We start from the raw sequence: 13,852 nt of genomic DNA on the forward strand, positions 1-13,852 counted from the left end.
TCTCTCTCTCTCTCTCTCTCTCTCTCTCTCTCTCTCTCTCTCTCTCTCTCTCTCTCTCAAACACACACACACACACTAAAAGAAGAGGAGAGGACAAAGACACTTCCACTTCCACACTATAGAAGGTTAACCCTTTCACTATACTTTGGGGGTATTTTGGGGCATTTTGGGGTACTTTGGGGTATTTCCTGGTACTTTGGGGGTATACTTTCGGGTATTTGGGGTATTTTGGGGTATCTTGGGGTACTTTGGGGTATTTTGGGGTATTCTGGGGTACTTTGTGGTATTTTCTGGTACTTTGGGGAATTTTGGGGTACTTTGGGGTATTTGGGGTACTTTGTGGTATTTTCTGGTATTTTGGGTATACTTTGGGTAATCTTGGGGTACTTTGGGGTATTTTGGGGTACTTTGGGGTATTTTGGGGTACTTTGTGGTATTTTCTGGTATTTTGGGGTATACTTTGGGTAATCTTGGGGTACTTTGGGGTATTTTGGGGTACTTTGGGGTATTTTGGGGTATTTCAGGGTATTTTGGGGTATTTTGGGGTACTTTGGGGTATTTTGGGGTATTTTGGGGTGTTTTCTGGTACTTTGGGGTTTTTGGGGTATACTTTGGGGTATTTTATGGTACTTTGGGGTATACTTTGGGATATTTTGGGGTAATTTGGGGTACTTTGGGGTATTCTGGGGTACTTTGGGGTATTTTAGGGTACTTTGGGGTACTTTGGGGTATTTTGGGGTACATTGGGGTATTTTCTGGTACTTTGGGGTATTTTGGGGTATACTTTCGGGTATTTTGGGGTACTTTGGGGTATTTTGGGGTATACTTTGGGGTATTTTGGGGTATACTTTGTGGTATTTTCGGGTATTTTGCGGTACTTTGGGGTATTTTTGGGTACTTTGTGGTATACTTTGGGGTATTCTAGGGTATACTTTGGGGGTATTTTGGGGTACTTTGGGGTATTTTGGGGTACTTTAGGCTATTTTCTGGTACTTTGGGGTGATTAGTAGACCCCTTCTCGATATTGAGAAGCAACCAGCCCTAAATATACACCTATGCTGATACAGTATTCACTTCTACACCCCCCCCCCCCCCCCCCCCCCACGCCCCAGTGAGACTGCAACACAACACGACTTCCACGTGTCCTCCTCACTCCCCCACTAACAGAGGTTATAGAACCTCACAGTACAACCTCAGATGTCCTCAGCTTCCAAATGACTGGTCACCAGAGGAGCAGAGAGGGTCAGAACAACTGGTATTAAATGTCTCCCGTGTGTTCGCTCAGAGGGAAGGCAGCTCAAGGTGGAGGTATTATTAGGTATCTCTCTCTCCTCACGTCATCAGGGATCTGGCGCAGAGAGATGGGTATTTAACGTGCGGAGAGATGATGATGCACCTCTTTTCAGCTCACAAGCTTGTAATCATCTCTGAATGGTGTGAAGCAGAGAGAGCGGTGTTATTTTAAATTGTCTCGTGATTAGCATCGGAAGCAGACAGTCCATGGGGAGAGGAGAGAGACGGAGAGATGGAGAGACTGAGAGAGAGAGAGAGAGAGAGATAGAGAGAGAGAGAGAGAGAGAGAGAGAGAGAGAGAGAGAGAGAGAGAGAGAGAGAGAGAGAGAGAGAGAGAGAAAGAGAGAGAGAAAGAAAAAGAGAGACAGAGATAATAGAGGAAGAGAAAATGAGAGAGAGAATTAGAAAGAGAAACAGATAGAGAGACAGCAGAGGGAGGGAGCCCATTAATAACATTTCAGATATAACATCTGTAAATGTTCAGTTTTAGACGCTCCACTGTTCCTTCTGTGCTTTTGAGGCCTTTTCAAGTCAGGCTCAAATCGCCTCATACAATCACAAATAGCGCACAGCACGACACAGCACAACATAAACACACGGAAGAGTCTAGTCCATCAGGTCAGGAGCTTGGTTAGTGTGGGGGTGGAGGGGGAGAGGGGGGCCAAGGGAGTTCAGGGTCCAAATGGCGGTAGGGAAGAAGCTGTCCTTGAAGCGGGTGGTTTTTGAAAAGATGGACTTGAAGCGCCTACCTGAGGGCAGGGGCTGAAACAGGGGGTGTGCTGGGTGTGAGGGCCTGGGTCCTTAGCAGGTTTTCTGGCGCGGGTGGTTGTGCGGGAGGTGAAGATGGAGTCCAGGGAGGGAAGGTCACATCCTTTTGTTTGACAAAAGTATCGTTTTTTTTTGTCAAACGTATTCAAGTATAAACATCATAACCATGTGACAACAGCAGTTATAATGTATATTATCATCAATACATTAGTTTACCAATAGGTTAAAGTGTTATTAGATGGATTTTAATTTTCGTTTTGGTCTTGTTTACTTCGACAACGAGACAACGAGAGCTTTCGATCACCGTTGGAATTTTGCCGAACGACACTTCCCAAAAGCCTCTATGTATGGGGTTTAAAGCACATTACTTCTGTATGCATTTTTTTATATCTCTTATTATTTGGGATAATAAACCACAAAATGTAACGTTATTGACATATATTGAAGCACAGTTAGTTTCTCTTCCCTATTTTTAGCATGTAGCAACAATTAGATTTGAAATCGGTTTCAAAATGGTGGCACCCTGATACAAATAAAAAAGCTACTGTACATACAGTAGATATCATTATCTGTTTTTATGCACGCCTGGTGATACTGAATCCAAATTGAACTCGGCCATTTGAAAGATAATACATGTATATATATAAATGTGCGAATTGGCTATAATAAGGTAATTTATAAGCCTGCTATTCTATATTCTATAATAATATTTCAAATTGCATTGGTCCGGATGGGAGAATTCAGTACTGTATCTACAGAACCTTCTGTTTAATCATCTTCCCTTTATTCATTTCCTTAGATTTTTTGTACACATTATCTCAAGAAGGTACTGAACGAGTTCAGACTTCACTGCATGAGGTGTCCCTAGATACCAAGAATATGCAAATGGACCTTGTAGAAGTCGAGCAATATTCCATTTACTTAGGTATGTATTTTAGGCAGATTTTTGGAAAATAGGGCTCCAGGCTTAAGAGGTTAAAGCTTGGCTGGCTCTGAACTTTTTAAAATTGTAATGACAAAAAAAACTGAGGTAATTATGTTTGGACCGCACCTCCAGACATGAGTGCGCTTGACTCATGTGTCAAACCCATAGTCACCAACCTGCTGGGGGTCAAAATAGACAATGATTTTAAAATGGATAAACAAATTAATTCTGTGGTTAGGTCCAGCTTCTTCCAGCTGAAGCAACTATCCAAGGTCAAGCATCTTCTCTCCTTTAAAGCCTTTGAGAGAGTCACGCATGCCTTTGTGACAACACGGCTGGACTACTGCAATGCGCTCTATGTTGGCGTTGGCCAGGCCTCACTGTCGCGTCTTCAGCTGGTCCAAAACGCTGCTGCGCGGCTGTTGACAGGGCCACGCAAACGGGAGCACATCACTGCTGTCCTCGCCTCCCTTCATTGGCGGCCTGTGCAGTTTAGGGTACATTTTAAGATCCTGCTGTTTGTGTTAGGGTTTGAACCGACCTCAAACGCACGGCACAGACAGGAAGTTCAGAGTTAGCCAAATACTAGGGCGTATTTATTTACAGAGTCACAAAAGGGGTAAAGTAACAATTATGAAACAACAAGGGAGACTGCCATCGGCAGAGTTCTCTGCGGCTCTGCAGATCCTCCTGGTGATAGCGGTGGGGAATCGGTATTTGACGTTGTAGCGGCTCTGCAGATACTCCCAGCTTTAACTCGAGGTGGAAAATGGAGAGAGAGAGAGAGATATCAATAACAGTCAAACGAAACACAGAGGCAGTGTGGTTCCCTCATCCCTTAGCTGTGTCCAGAACCAATGAACAGTGACAATCTTCAGTGTTCTCCACAACACACAAGTTAGCTGAGTTTAGTGCAAACAGAAATTATATCTTCTCTTCTAAACACACGCTTCAACTGAGTCCAGTGCAAGCAAAAATGATAATCTTCGGTGTTCGTCACACACACAGACAGAATAATCCAGAGGGGTTTGGTTCCAACTCACCCAAGCGCAAACGCGTAAAGCGGGTAAACGAGGCGCAGCTCCAAACGGGGAACAAGGTTCTCATCAGCGGATCTCCACAGAAAGTCCTGGAGGGAAAGAAGATGAGGCACAGCAACGGGGAAAAAGCAGGCAAAAGCAGTTGTATTCCAAAACGACCCGACCTCGATTGAAGGGAAGTCCCAGTATAAAAAGCCTCTGGGGCGCTAATCAAAAACTATGACAGGTGCGCGCTGGAATTGATACTTGCTCCAAAAGCGTGTGGCGGGGAATGCACCAATCAACACAGCACCTTAAAGGAACGGAGCGTGTGGCGGGGAATGCATCAATCAACACAGTACCTTAAAGGAGCGGAGCGTGTGGCGGCAACGGACCAATCATCACAGTACTTTAAGAAGCGTGTGGCGGGGAATGAACCAATCCTCACAGTACCCCCCCCTCCACGGGAGCCACCCGCCGACCCACTTGGCCCCGGCCTGCCCGGATGGGACCGAAGGAAGCCGGCGATCAGGGGCACTGGAGAGGGGGACAGAGACAGAGGCCCGGAGAGGGGGACCGGAGACGGGGACAGAGGACCGGTGAGGGAGGCTGGAGACGGGGACAGGGACCCGGTGAGGGGGGCCGGAGAAAGGGACAGGGAACCGGCGAGGGAGGCCGGAGACGGAGACAGAGGCCCAGAGAGGGGGCTAGAGACAGGGACACAAGGGGAACCCCGGGGCGAAGGACTGGACGCCGCCTGAAGACACTGGGCATGACAGGAGGGGCTCCACCCCCTGATGGTGCCGGAGGACCAGGCGATGTGGGGCTCATGCAGCGCGAGCCAAGGCCTGCCCATGACTACAGGGACAAGAGGCGAGCCGGTGATGAAAAACTGGAGTCTCTCAACGTGGTTACCAGCAATGGTGAGAAGGACTGGACAGGTGCTTTGAGTGATGTCAGCCAGGCGGCGATGATCCAGCGCGAAGACCTCCAAGGGCCTCTCGAGGTCCTCAAGTGGAATGTTGGCCCGGGTGGCAAACTCAACGTCCAGGAAACTCCCATCAGCACCAGAGTCAATGAGTGCACCCACCGTCGCCCGCTGGTCCGCCCAGGCTAGGGTGACGTTCGTCAGACGGTTAGGTGGTGCACAGGTGGGGGAACAGGAAAAACGGCTCACCAGGATCTCCCGGGGTCCCGGCGAGCCTGGTCTTCTTGGCCGGGTAGGGCAATTGGAGACACGGTGTCCATCCCGGCCGCAGTAGAGGCAAAGGCCGGACCTGAGCCTGGACTCCCGTTCGGCCGGGCTAAGGCGGGTGCGTCACAGCTGCATGGGTTCCTCCTCGGTCACAGCTCGGGAGGGAAAAACCCCACCAGTCACGGAGGGGGCAGGACAGTCAGCACTGTAGAGGCGGCTGCCGGGAAGGGAAGCCCCTGAGCGGAGGTCGATTGCACAGTCGTAAGGCCGGTGAGGCGGAAGGGCCTGACCCCGGGACTTACTGAAAACCTCCTCGAGGTCGTGGTACTCGGGGGGTACGTCTGGGGGTCCCAGTCGTGCTCGCTCACGCCTTCTCTCCCGGAGGCGTCCGTCGATGCGGATAGCGAGGCTGATCAGGCCCTCGAGAGAATCGGGCTCCTCTTGGGTCGCAAGCTGGTCCCTTACTGCGTCGTTGAGCCCCCTCAGGAAGGTGAGACGAAGCGCTTGATCGTTCCAACCGCTCTCCGTTGCGGCCAGTCTGAACTCCAGCGCGTAGTCTCTGACACTGCCACTGTCCTGCCGGAAGGTCCCCAACCGAGCTCCTGGGTCCTGGCCATGGGTTGGGTGGTGGAAAACCCTGCGGAGCTCTGCCACGAAGTCTGGGTAGGAAAAACAGAAATCAGCCCCCATTGCCCAGGAGGCAGTAACCCACTGTGCTGCTCGGCCCGTGAGCAGGTTAGTCATGTAGGCTACTCGGGATCCCTCTGACGAAAAACGGCTGGGTTGATGAAGGAAGACCAACTCACACTGCATGATGAATGTGGCACAATCCTCGAAGTTACCCTCGAACAGACGTGGTTCGGAGAGACGGGGCTCCCGAGGTGCGAGGTCTGCCGCGGGTGGTGAGCTGGCTGAGACTCCTGGGACAGGTGGGGTTAAAAGCAGAGTGTTTAATGCTGTACTGAGAGCCTGAAGCTGGTGCAGAACAACAGCCTGCTGATACCCCTGGGTAGTCTGCTGGGTGGCCAGAGTGTCAATGGCATCCAGAATAAGCTGGACCTCGGCCCGGAGGTCCTGTAAAGCAGCCGCAGCCGCACCCAACTGTTGGGTGTGGTCATTGACCAACTCGATCTGGACCGCCAACGCTGCCCTGACCCTGTCTGTGTCGGCTGAGGTCGTCATGGTCGGGTCGTAATGTTAGGGTTTGAACCGACCTCAAACACACGGCACAGACAGGAAGTTCAGAGTTAGCCAAATACTAGGGCGTATTTATTTACAGAGTCACAAAAGGGGTAAAGTAACAATTATGAAACAACAAGGGAGACTGCCATCGGCAGAGTTCTCTGCGGCTCTGCAGATCCTCCTGGTGATAGCGGTGGGGAATCGGTATTTGACGTTGTAGCGGCTCTGCAGATACTCCCAGCTTTAACTCGAGGTGGAAAACGGAGAGAGAGAGAGATATCAATAACAGTCCAACGAAACACAGAGGCAGTGTGGTTCCCTCCTCCCTTAGCTGTGTCCAGAACCAATGAACAGTGACAATCTTCAGTGTTCTCCACAACACACAAGTTAGCTGAGTTTAGTGCAAACAGAAATGATATCTTCAGTGTCTCTTCTAAACACACGCTTCAACTGAGTCCAGTGCAAGCAAAAATGATAATCTTCGGTGTTCGTCACACACACAGACAGAATAATCCAGAGGGGTTTGGTTCCAACTCACCCAAGCGCAAACGCGTAAAGCGGGTAAACGAGGCGCAGCTCCAAACGAGGAACAAGGTTCTCATCAGCGGATCTCCACAGAAAGTCCTGGAGGGAAAGAAGACGAGGCACAGCAATGGGGAAAAAGCAGGCAAAAGCAGTTGTATTCCAAAACGACCCGACCTCGATTGAAGGGAAGTCCCAGTATAAAAAGCCTCTGGGGCGCTAATCAAAAACTATGACAGGTGCGCGCTGGAATTGATACTTGCTCCAAAAGCGTGTGGCGGGGAATGCACCAATCAACACCTTAAAGGAACGGAGCGTGTGGCGGGGAATGCATCAATCCTCACAGTTTGCTTATAAAGCAATGAATGGTCTGGCCCCACCCTACCTCACCGAGATCCTGCACCCCTACACCCCATCTCTGAGGTCTGCTGACCAGTCCCTCCTGGTCGTCCCTAAATCCAGGCTAAAAAACAGGGGGGACCATGCATTTGCGGTTGCAGCCCCCAAACTGTGGAATGAGTTGCCCCCCTGCCACATTAGGCTGTGGCCCCAACGCTCTCCCAGTGTTTAAGTCCCATCTTAAAACACATTTATTCTCCCTAGCTTTTAAGAAAATGTAGTCTGCTGCTGTAATTTAGTTTGTAGTTGTGTGTACTTTGTATTGTGTTTATGTGTTTTTTTTTTTTTTTTTTACTATAAATATGGTTTTTACTGTGAAGCACTTTGGTCAACCATGTTGTTTTTAGATGTGCTATATTTGATTTGAAATCTTTATTTCGAACATGCAATGAATACAAACAAACAATAACAAAAGCAAAACACAACTCAATCTACATGTTCGAAAAGGAGTAGGAAGAAGTATACACTTATATAAATAAAGTTGGATTGGATTGGACTGGATTGGAAATACAGCCACAAATAGCCATGATTTCCATGAGCGAGATGTGTGTTTCTAAATCTGTGGGGGAAAAAGACGAGTATTTTGGGAGAACAGAATGCAGCTGGTGGGGTGGGGGGGGGGGTGCATGTGTGTGTGTGTTTGTGTCTGTGTGTGTGTGAGCGTGCATGTGTGTTTGTGTGCACATGTGTGTGTGTGTGTGTGTGTGTGTGTGTGTGTGTGTGTGTGTGTGTGTGTGTGTGTGTGTGTGTGTGTGTGTGTGTGTGTGTGTGTGTGTGTGTGTGTGTGTGTGTGTGTGTGTGTGTGTGTGTGTGTGTGTGTGTGTGTGTGTGTGTGTGTTTGGCAGTTTTATAGTTGAACAGCTTGCTCCCACAGTTCTGCTGAGACACTCTCCACTGACACGGCCCATATGGTGTGTGTGTGTGTGTGTGTGTGTGTGTGTGTGTGTGTGTGTGTGTGTGTGTGTGTGTGTGTGTGTGTGTGTGTGTGTGTGTGTGTGTGTGTGTGTGTGTGTGTGTGTGTGTGTGTGTGTGTGTGTGTGTGTGTGTGTGTGTGTGTGTGTGTGTGTGTGTGTGTGTGTGTGTGTGTGTGTGTGTGTGTGTGTGTGTGTGTGTGTGTGTGTGTGTGTGTGTGTACACTTGTGTACTTGTGTACTTGTGTCTCGTGTGCAGATCGAGCGGACCCTGTTTGAAGAGACGGTGAAGACTCTGAACCTGTACTATGCGGAGGCCGAGAAGATTGGCGGCCAGTCCTACATGGAGGGCTGTCTGGCGTGTGCCACCGCCTACATCATCTTCCTCTGCCTGGAGACGCGCTACGAGAAGGTAAGAGACCTTCGGGAGACGTTGTAGTAGACAAAAAGTGAGTCACGATGTCCAACGTAATATTCAAACGTTTCCCCGTCAATAACGTGTTGTCCCTCAGAGTTGTCCAAAATGTTATCCCTGATATGTGAAACATCGCATGTTTTACTGTCCTGTTTCACGAGGACGTAAGGGAAGTACTTTATACTAAAATGTCCTGCATTTATGTCGATTTTCTTGAGCTGAATAGTTGGCTTTGCTCTCTAGAGCAGGGGTTCCCAAACTTTTCAGGCCGCGACCCAAAAATAACGGGGTCAGAGAGCCGCGACCCCCACTATTATAGGAGACAAAAAAAAAAAAATGTATAAATGGAAATGTATGGTTGAAACATGCACACGTTCAAACGCACACACACTAATAAGCATTGGAGGCTTTTAACCAGGGCCGGACTGGGGAAATCATTCAGGCCAGGAAATATAGTGCAAAATATAGCCCCAGTCAGGCCACTTTTAAAGCAGGGGGTCTGGGGGCAGTCCCGGCGCCATGGGCGGGCATTAGGGGGCCGGGCCCGCCCACTGAGTCAGCTGTCCCCACCGCCTGTACGTTAATGCCAAGCAAGCAGTGCAAAAATGCTTCCGCATTCGTCACCGCACGCTAGTGCGGTAAAGCGCCCTTCTTTTCAGACAAATGCTACCGTGCGTGCACCGGCGGCGGCGTGCTCGCTCAGGTGCGTGCGTGCGCCGGCGTGCTCGCGCGAGGTGCCCGCGCATGCGCATGAGATCCCGCCTTGAGCGGAGCTCAATATATATAAGTCACCGCCCCTTATTCAGTATCTACCAATAGCTCAATTGGCAAGGACACATGGCTGTGGATCCTATGGCTTGTTTGCTGGCGAGTTCGAATCCCATCGAAAATATTTTTTAACGTGATTTTTTTTTAACGTGTATTATTTCGCCGGTTAAGGTTATTTCGCCGGTTAAGGTTAGGCATGGTTAAGGTTAAGGTTAAGGTTAGGCATTGTTTCGGAGTTGGTTAAGGTTAGAACGGTTAAGTTTAGGCGCTGTTAAGGAGCTGGTTAAGGTTAGAGTTTGTCAAAGAGAATGGCAATATAATTTCTATGGTTAAGGTTAGGCATGGTTTCGGAGTTGGTTAAGGTTAGAACGGTTAAGTTTAGGCGTTGTTAAGGAGCTGGTTAAGGTTAGAGTTTGTCAAAGAGAATGGCAATAGACAGCCTATTTCCGCGCGACCTGGGCGCTGGGCGGCGGAAAATGAAAGGCGCATTACTGCATGCCACTACGATAAATTTTTGCACTGCTTGCTTGGCATAAAGCTACACGCGTCCCCACCCTGGTAAAAAAAAAAAAAAAAAAAAAGATTTTGTCAATCAAAGTCAACTATCCAAATCCTTAGTCGGGGACAGCCCTAGTGGGCACTGATGTCAACAACAACACTACTGAAGCTAGCACGGCACTCTGTGAGAATTAGTTTTCTACCCTCAAGAACGTCTTTACAGAACATCGCCTTAGTATGCTTCATCGACGCAACTAAGGCCAATTTAATTCAGTTGGCATTTGAGAAGGACTTAACAAAAAAGTTCAGGAATAAGTGGAGGGGCAGTGTTTTAAGAGGATTTCACTCTGTCCCCAAACGCCGCTTGCCGCTCTACTAATGATGGTGAGTAGCCTGTGGAGGAATTTTGTTTGCTTTTTTATGCACCTTATTTTTGTCAGTTCAGTTCAGTTTGTCAGTGAATTCAGAAGTGTTGAATAAATGGAGAATTTTCAAAGATATAGAATAGAATAGAATAGAAATGTATTATCCTGAGGGAAATTTGACACTGCAAATCACTCAACATTAAACATTTAGACAGAACAAGTCACAAATAAGAATAACAAAACAAATGGCCTAAGAATAGAATAAAATGAAATAGAATAAAAATAGAATAAAAGATACAGTAAATAAATACAGTAAAAATATACTGAAGTCTACAGTAGGTGTAATAATGCACAGTGCTGTTTAAAAAGAGTCCAGGAAGATGGTAATTGTCACTCTGTGCTCAGTGATGCAGTGAGGCACAGTGATGCATTGTATAGTCTGATGGCTGTCGGAATGAAGGACTTCCTGTGCCGTTCAGTGCTGCATTTAGGTAGTGTGAGCCTATAACATGCTCCTCCTGTCAGCCAAGTCTGTGTATAGTGGGTGGGAGGGGTTTTCCCTGATGGCCTGAAGCTTAGCAAGGTTCCTCCTCTCCGCCACCCTCGCTAGAGTCCAGCTCCACCCAACCACGCTACTGGCCTTCTTGACCATCTTATCCAGCCTGTTTGTGTCCCCTGCTCTCAGTCCGCTGCCCCAGCAGGTCTGTTATATATATCCGTTCAGTCTGTTTTTGTATAAGTGAAAGTTCTTAAGATAGAGAGAAATTAGATTTTTCAATTGCCTCTCTGCTGTTTAGTTCAGCACCGTGGGCAGCGCCAAGCAAGCCACAGCGCCGCTGTCCCAGCTGAAACATATAAAAGGGAACCTGTGTTGAAAAACCATTGTGCCCCCCCGAGAACATTTTATGCCCCCCCACTAATTTGTTTCTGCAGCCTGGTCTGTCTGGGGGTCCTCCACCAGGACATTTCTTGTTACAAAGACTTCATTTCCTGCATTCTGGTGCAGGCATTTTTTTTATTTGTACCCTTTAAATGCCAGTGTTTGTGATGGCATCACAAATTATTGTTAAAAAACAGGCTAGCATATGTATGATTAGCAACAACACTGATTTAGATGGATTTTCAGTTTTTTTGTAATGTCAGATTGAAAATAATACAATCTTTTATTCAACTTCAGCCCTGATCATAACACCACATATTAATTTTATAATTCTAACCCTTTAAATGCCAGTGTGTGTGATGGCATATATTTGCAATATATCAAATGCAAAGTAGATTTTTCTGGGGGGGATTAATACAGGCTAGCATGTGTCAATGATTAGCAACAACAGTTTTTTGTAAGGGTCCCGCCTCCACCAATCACATGCAGCTCATTTTGTGTGTGTGTGAGAGCAAGGGAGAGAGAGACAGAGATAGTTCTCCAACTTGTGTGAGTTGCAGTGATCTCCTGGTTGTTCCCCACCTAGGTTATCTCTAACTATTGCGCTGCTGCAACTAGAAACACTGTCCTGGCCTGCTTCTAAGTTCAGTGGCCTGACTGTAAATTTTTTTTTTTTTTTTTAATCATCTGGCGACTCCCCCGCGGCGGCTCGCGACCCTTCTGTGGGTCGCGACCCCGACTTTGGGAACCCCTGCTCTAGAGGACCAGAGCACTGTTAGCCCCCTCTTCATCCTCTGAAGCAAACCGCAGGAAGCTCTTCTTCTCTGCTGGCTCCTCTGTGGGTTCTGGAGGGACCCTGTTGGGTTCTTCTCACAACAGTGCCTCACATATCTGCAGTAGATAGTTTAGGAAAGTGATTAATTATTGTACCAATTAACAGTCGATAAAAAAATATTGCTAATAAAAACAGCAGCAACGTTTTACTATCGTGATCAATATTCAGTACATTTCATTTTGGAAAAGCTATTTAATTTATATTTCACTAATTCACCGTCAATTCACAAAGCTTTAATGGACAGTAACTTGTAACTAGACAATTCCGCGCGGGGGAAATTGTGAAAGTGTGGGTGACGCCTGTGCACCGCCGGCCAACGGGGGAGAGTGTCTCTCGCGAGTCTCTATGACAAACGGTTCAAAGGATACAAAAAGGGGGCGTGGCCTAAGGATCGGGGGAGTGGTCAACATAGACCAATCAAAGAGGATATCCCTACTGAGTGCAATGACACAACCCGCAACACTATTACACTATTACACAATATTACACACTATTACACTATTACACTATTACACACTATTACACTATTACACACTATTACACTATTACACACTATTACACTATTAGACACTATTACACTATTACACACTATTACACTATTACACTATTACACATATTACACACATTACACTATTACACACTATACACTATACACACTATTACACTATCACACATACACTATACACTATTACACACTATTACACTATTACACACTATACACTATTACACTATACACTATACACACTATACACTATACACACTATACACATACACACATTACACTATACACTATACACTCTATACACTATTACACACTATTACACTATTACACTATACACTATTACACTATTACACACTATTACACTATACACAATACACACTATTACACTATTACACATTACACATAACTATTACACTATTACACACTATTACACATATTACACTATTACACACTATTACACTATTACACTATTACACTATTACACACTATTACACTATTACACACTATACACTATTACACTATTACACACTATTACACTATTAACACTATTACACTATTACACACTATTACACTATTACACTATTACACACTATTACACTATTACACACTATTACACTATTACACTATTACACACTATTACACTATTACACACTATTACACTATTACACACATTACACTATTAACACTATTACACTATTACACACTATTACACTACTATACACTATTACACTATTACACTATTACACTATTACACACTATTACACTATTACACTATTACACACTATTACACTATTACACTATACACATACACTATTACACTATTACACTATTACACACTATTACACTATTACACACTATTACACTATTACACACTATTACACTATTACACTATTACACACTAGTACACTATTACACACTATTACACTATTACACTATTACACACTATTACACTATTACACACTATTACACTATTACACACTATTACACTATTACACTATTTACACCTATTACACTATTACACTATTACACACTATTACACTATTACACTATTACACACTATTACACTATTACACACTATTACAATATTACACTATTACACACTATACACTATTACACACTATTACACTATTACACTATTACACACTATTACACTATTACACACTATTACACTATTACACACTATTACACTATTACACTATTACACTATTACACACTATTACACTATTACACACTATTACACTATTACACACTATTACACTATTACACATATTACACTATTACACTATTACACACTATTACACTATACACACTATTACACTATTACACACTATTACACACTATTACACTATTACACACTATTACACTATTACACTAT

General features: G+C 45.8%; 1 protein-coding gene across 1 annotated transcript in view; it reads left to right on the forward strand.

Annotated features, from left to right (window-relative positions):
* Positions 1-8,626, forward strand: part of LOC311248164 (golgin subfamily A member 7B-like) — a gene marked incomplete at both ends in the record, with an annotated part of 11,212 nt that extends 2,586 nt beyond the window's left edge. The window contains one exon of the mRNA XM_084339101.1: positions 8,474-8,626. Coding sequence (XP_084195227.1) covers positions 8,474-8,626 — 153 coding nt within the window. The remainder of the gene's footprint in view (positions 1-8,473) is intronic.
* Positions 8,627-13,852: the final 5,226 nt, after the last annotated feature.

Source organism: Notolepis coatsorum (assembly GCF_963971535.1).
Source record: "Notolepis coatsorum genome assembly, contig: SCAFFOLD_2140, whole genome shotgun sequence".
Taxonomy (NCBI): Eukaryota; Metazoa; Chordata; class Actinopteri; order Aulopiformes; family Paralepididae; genus Notolepis; species Notolepis coatsorum.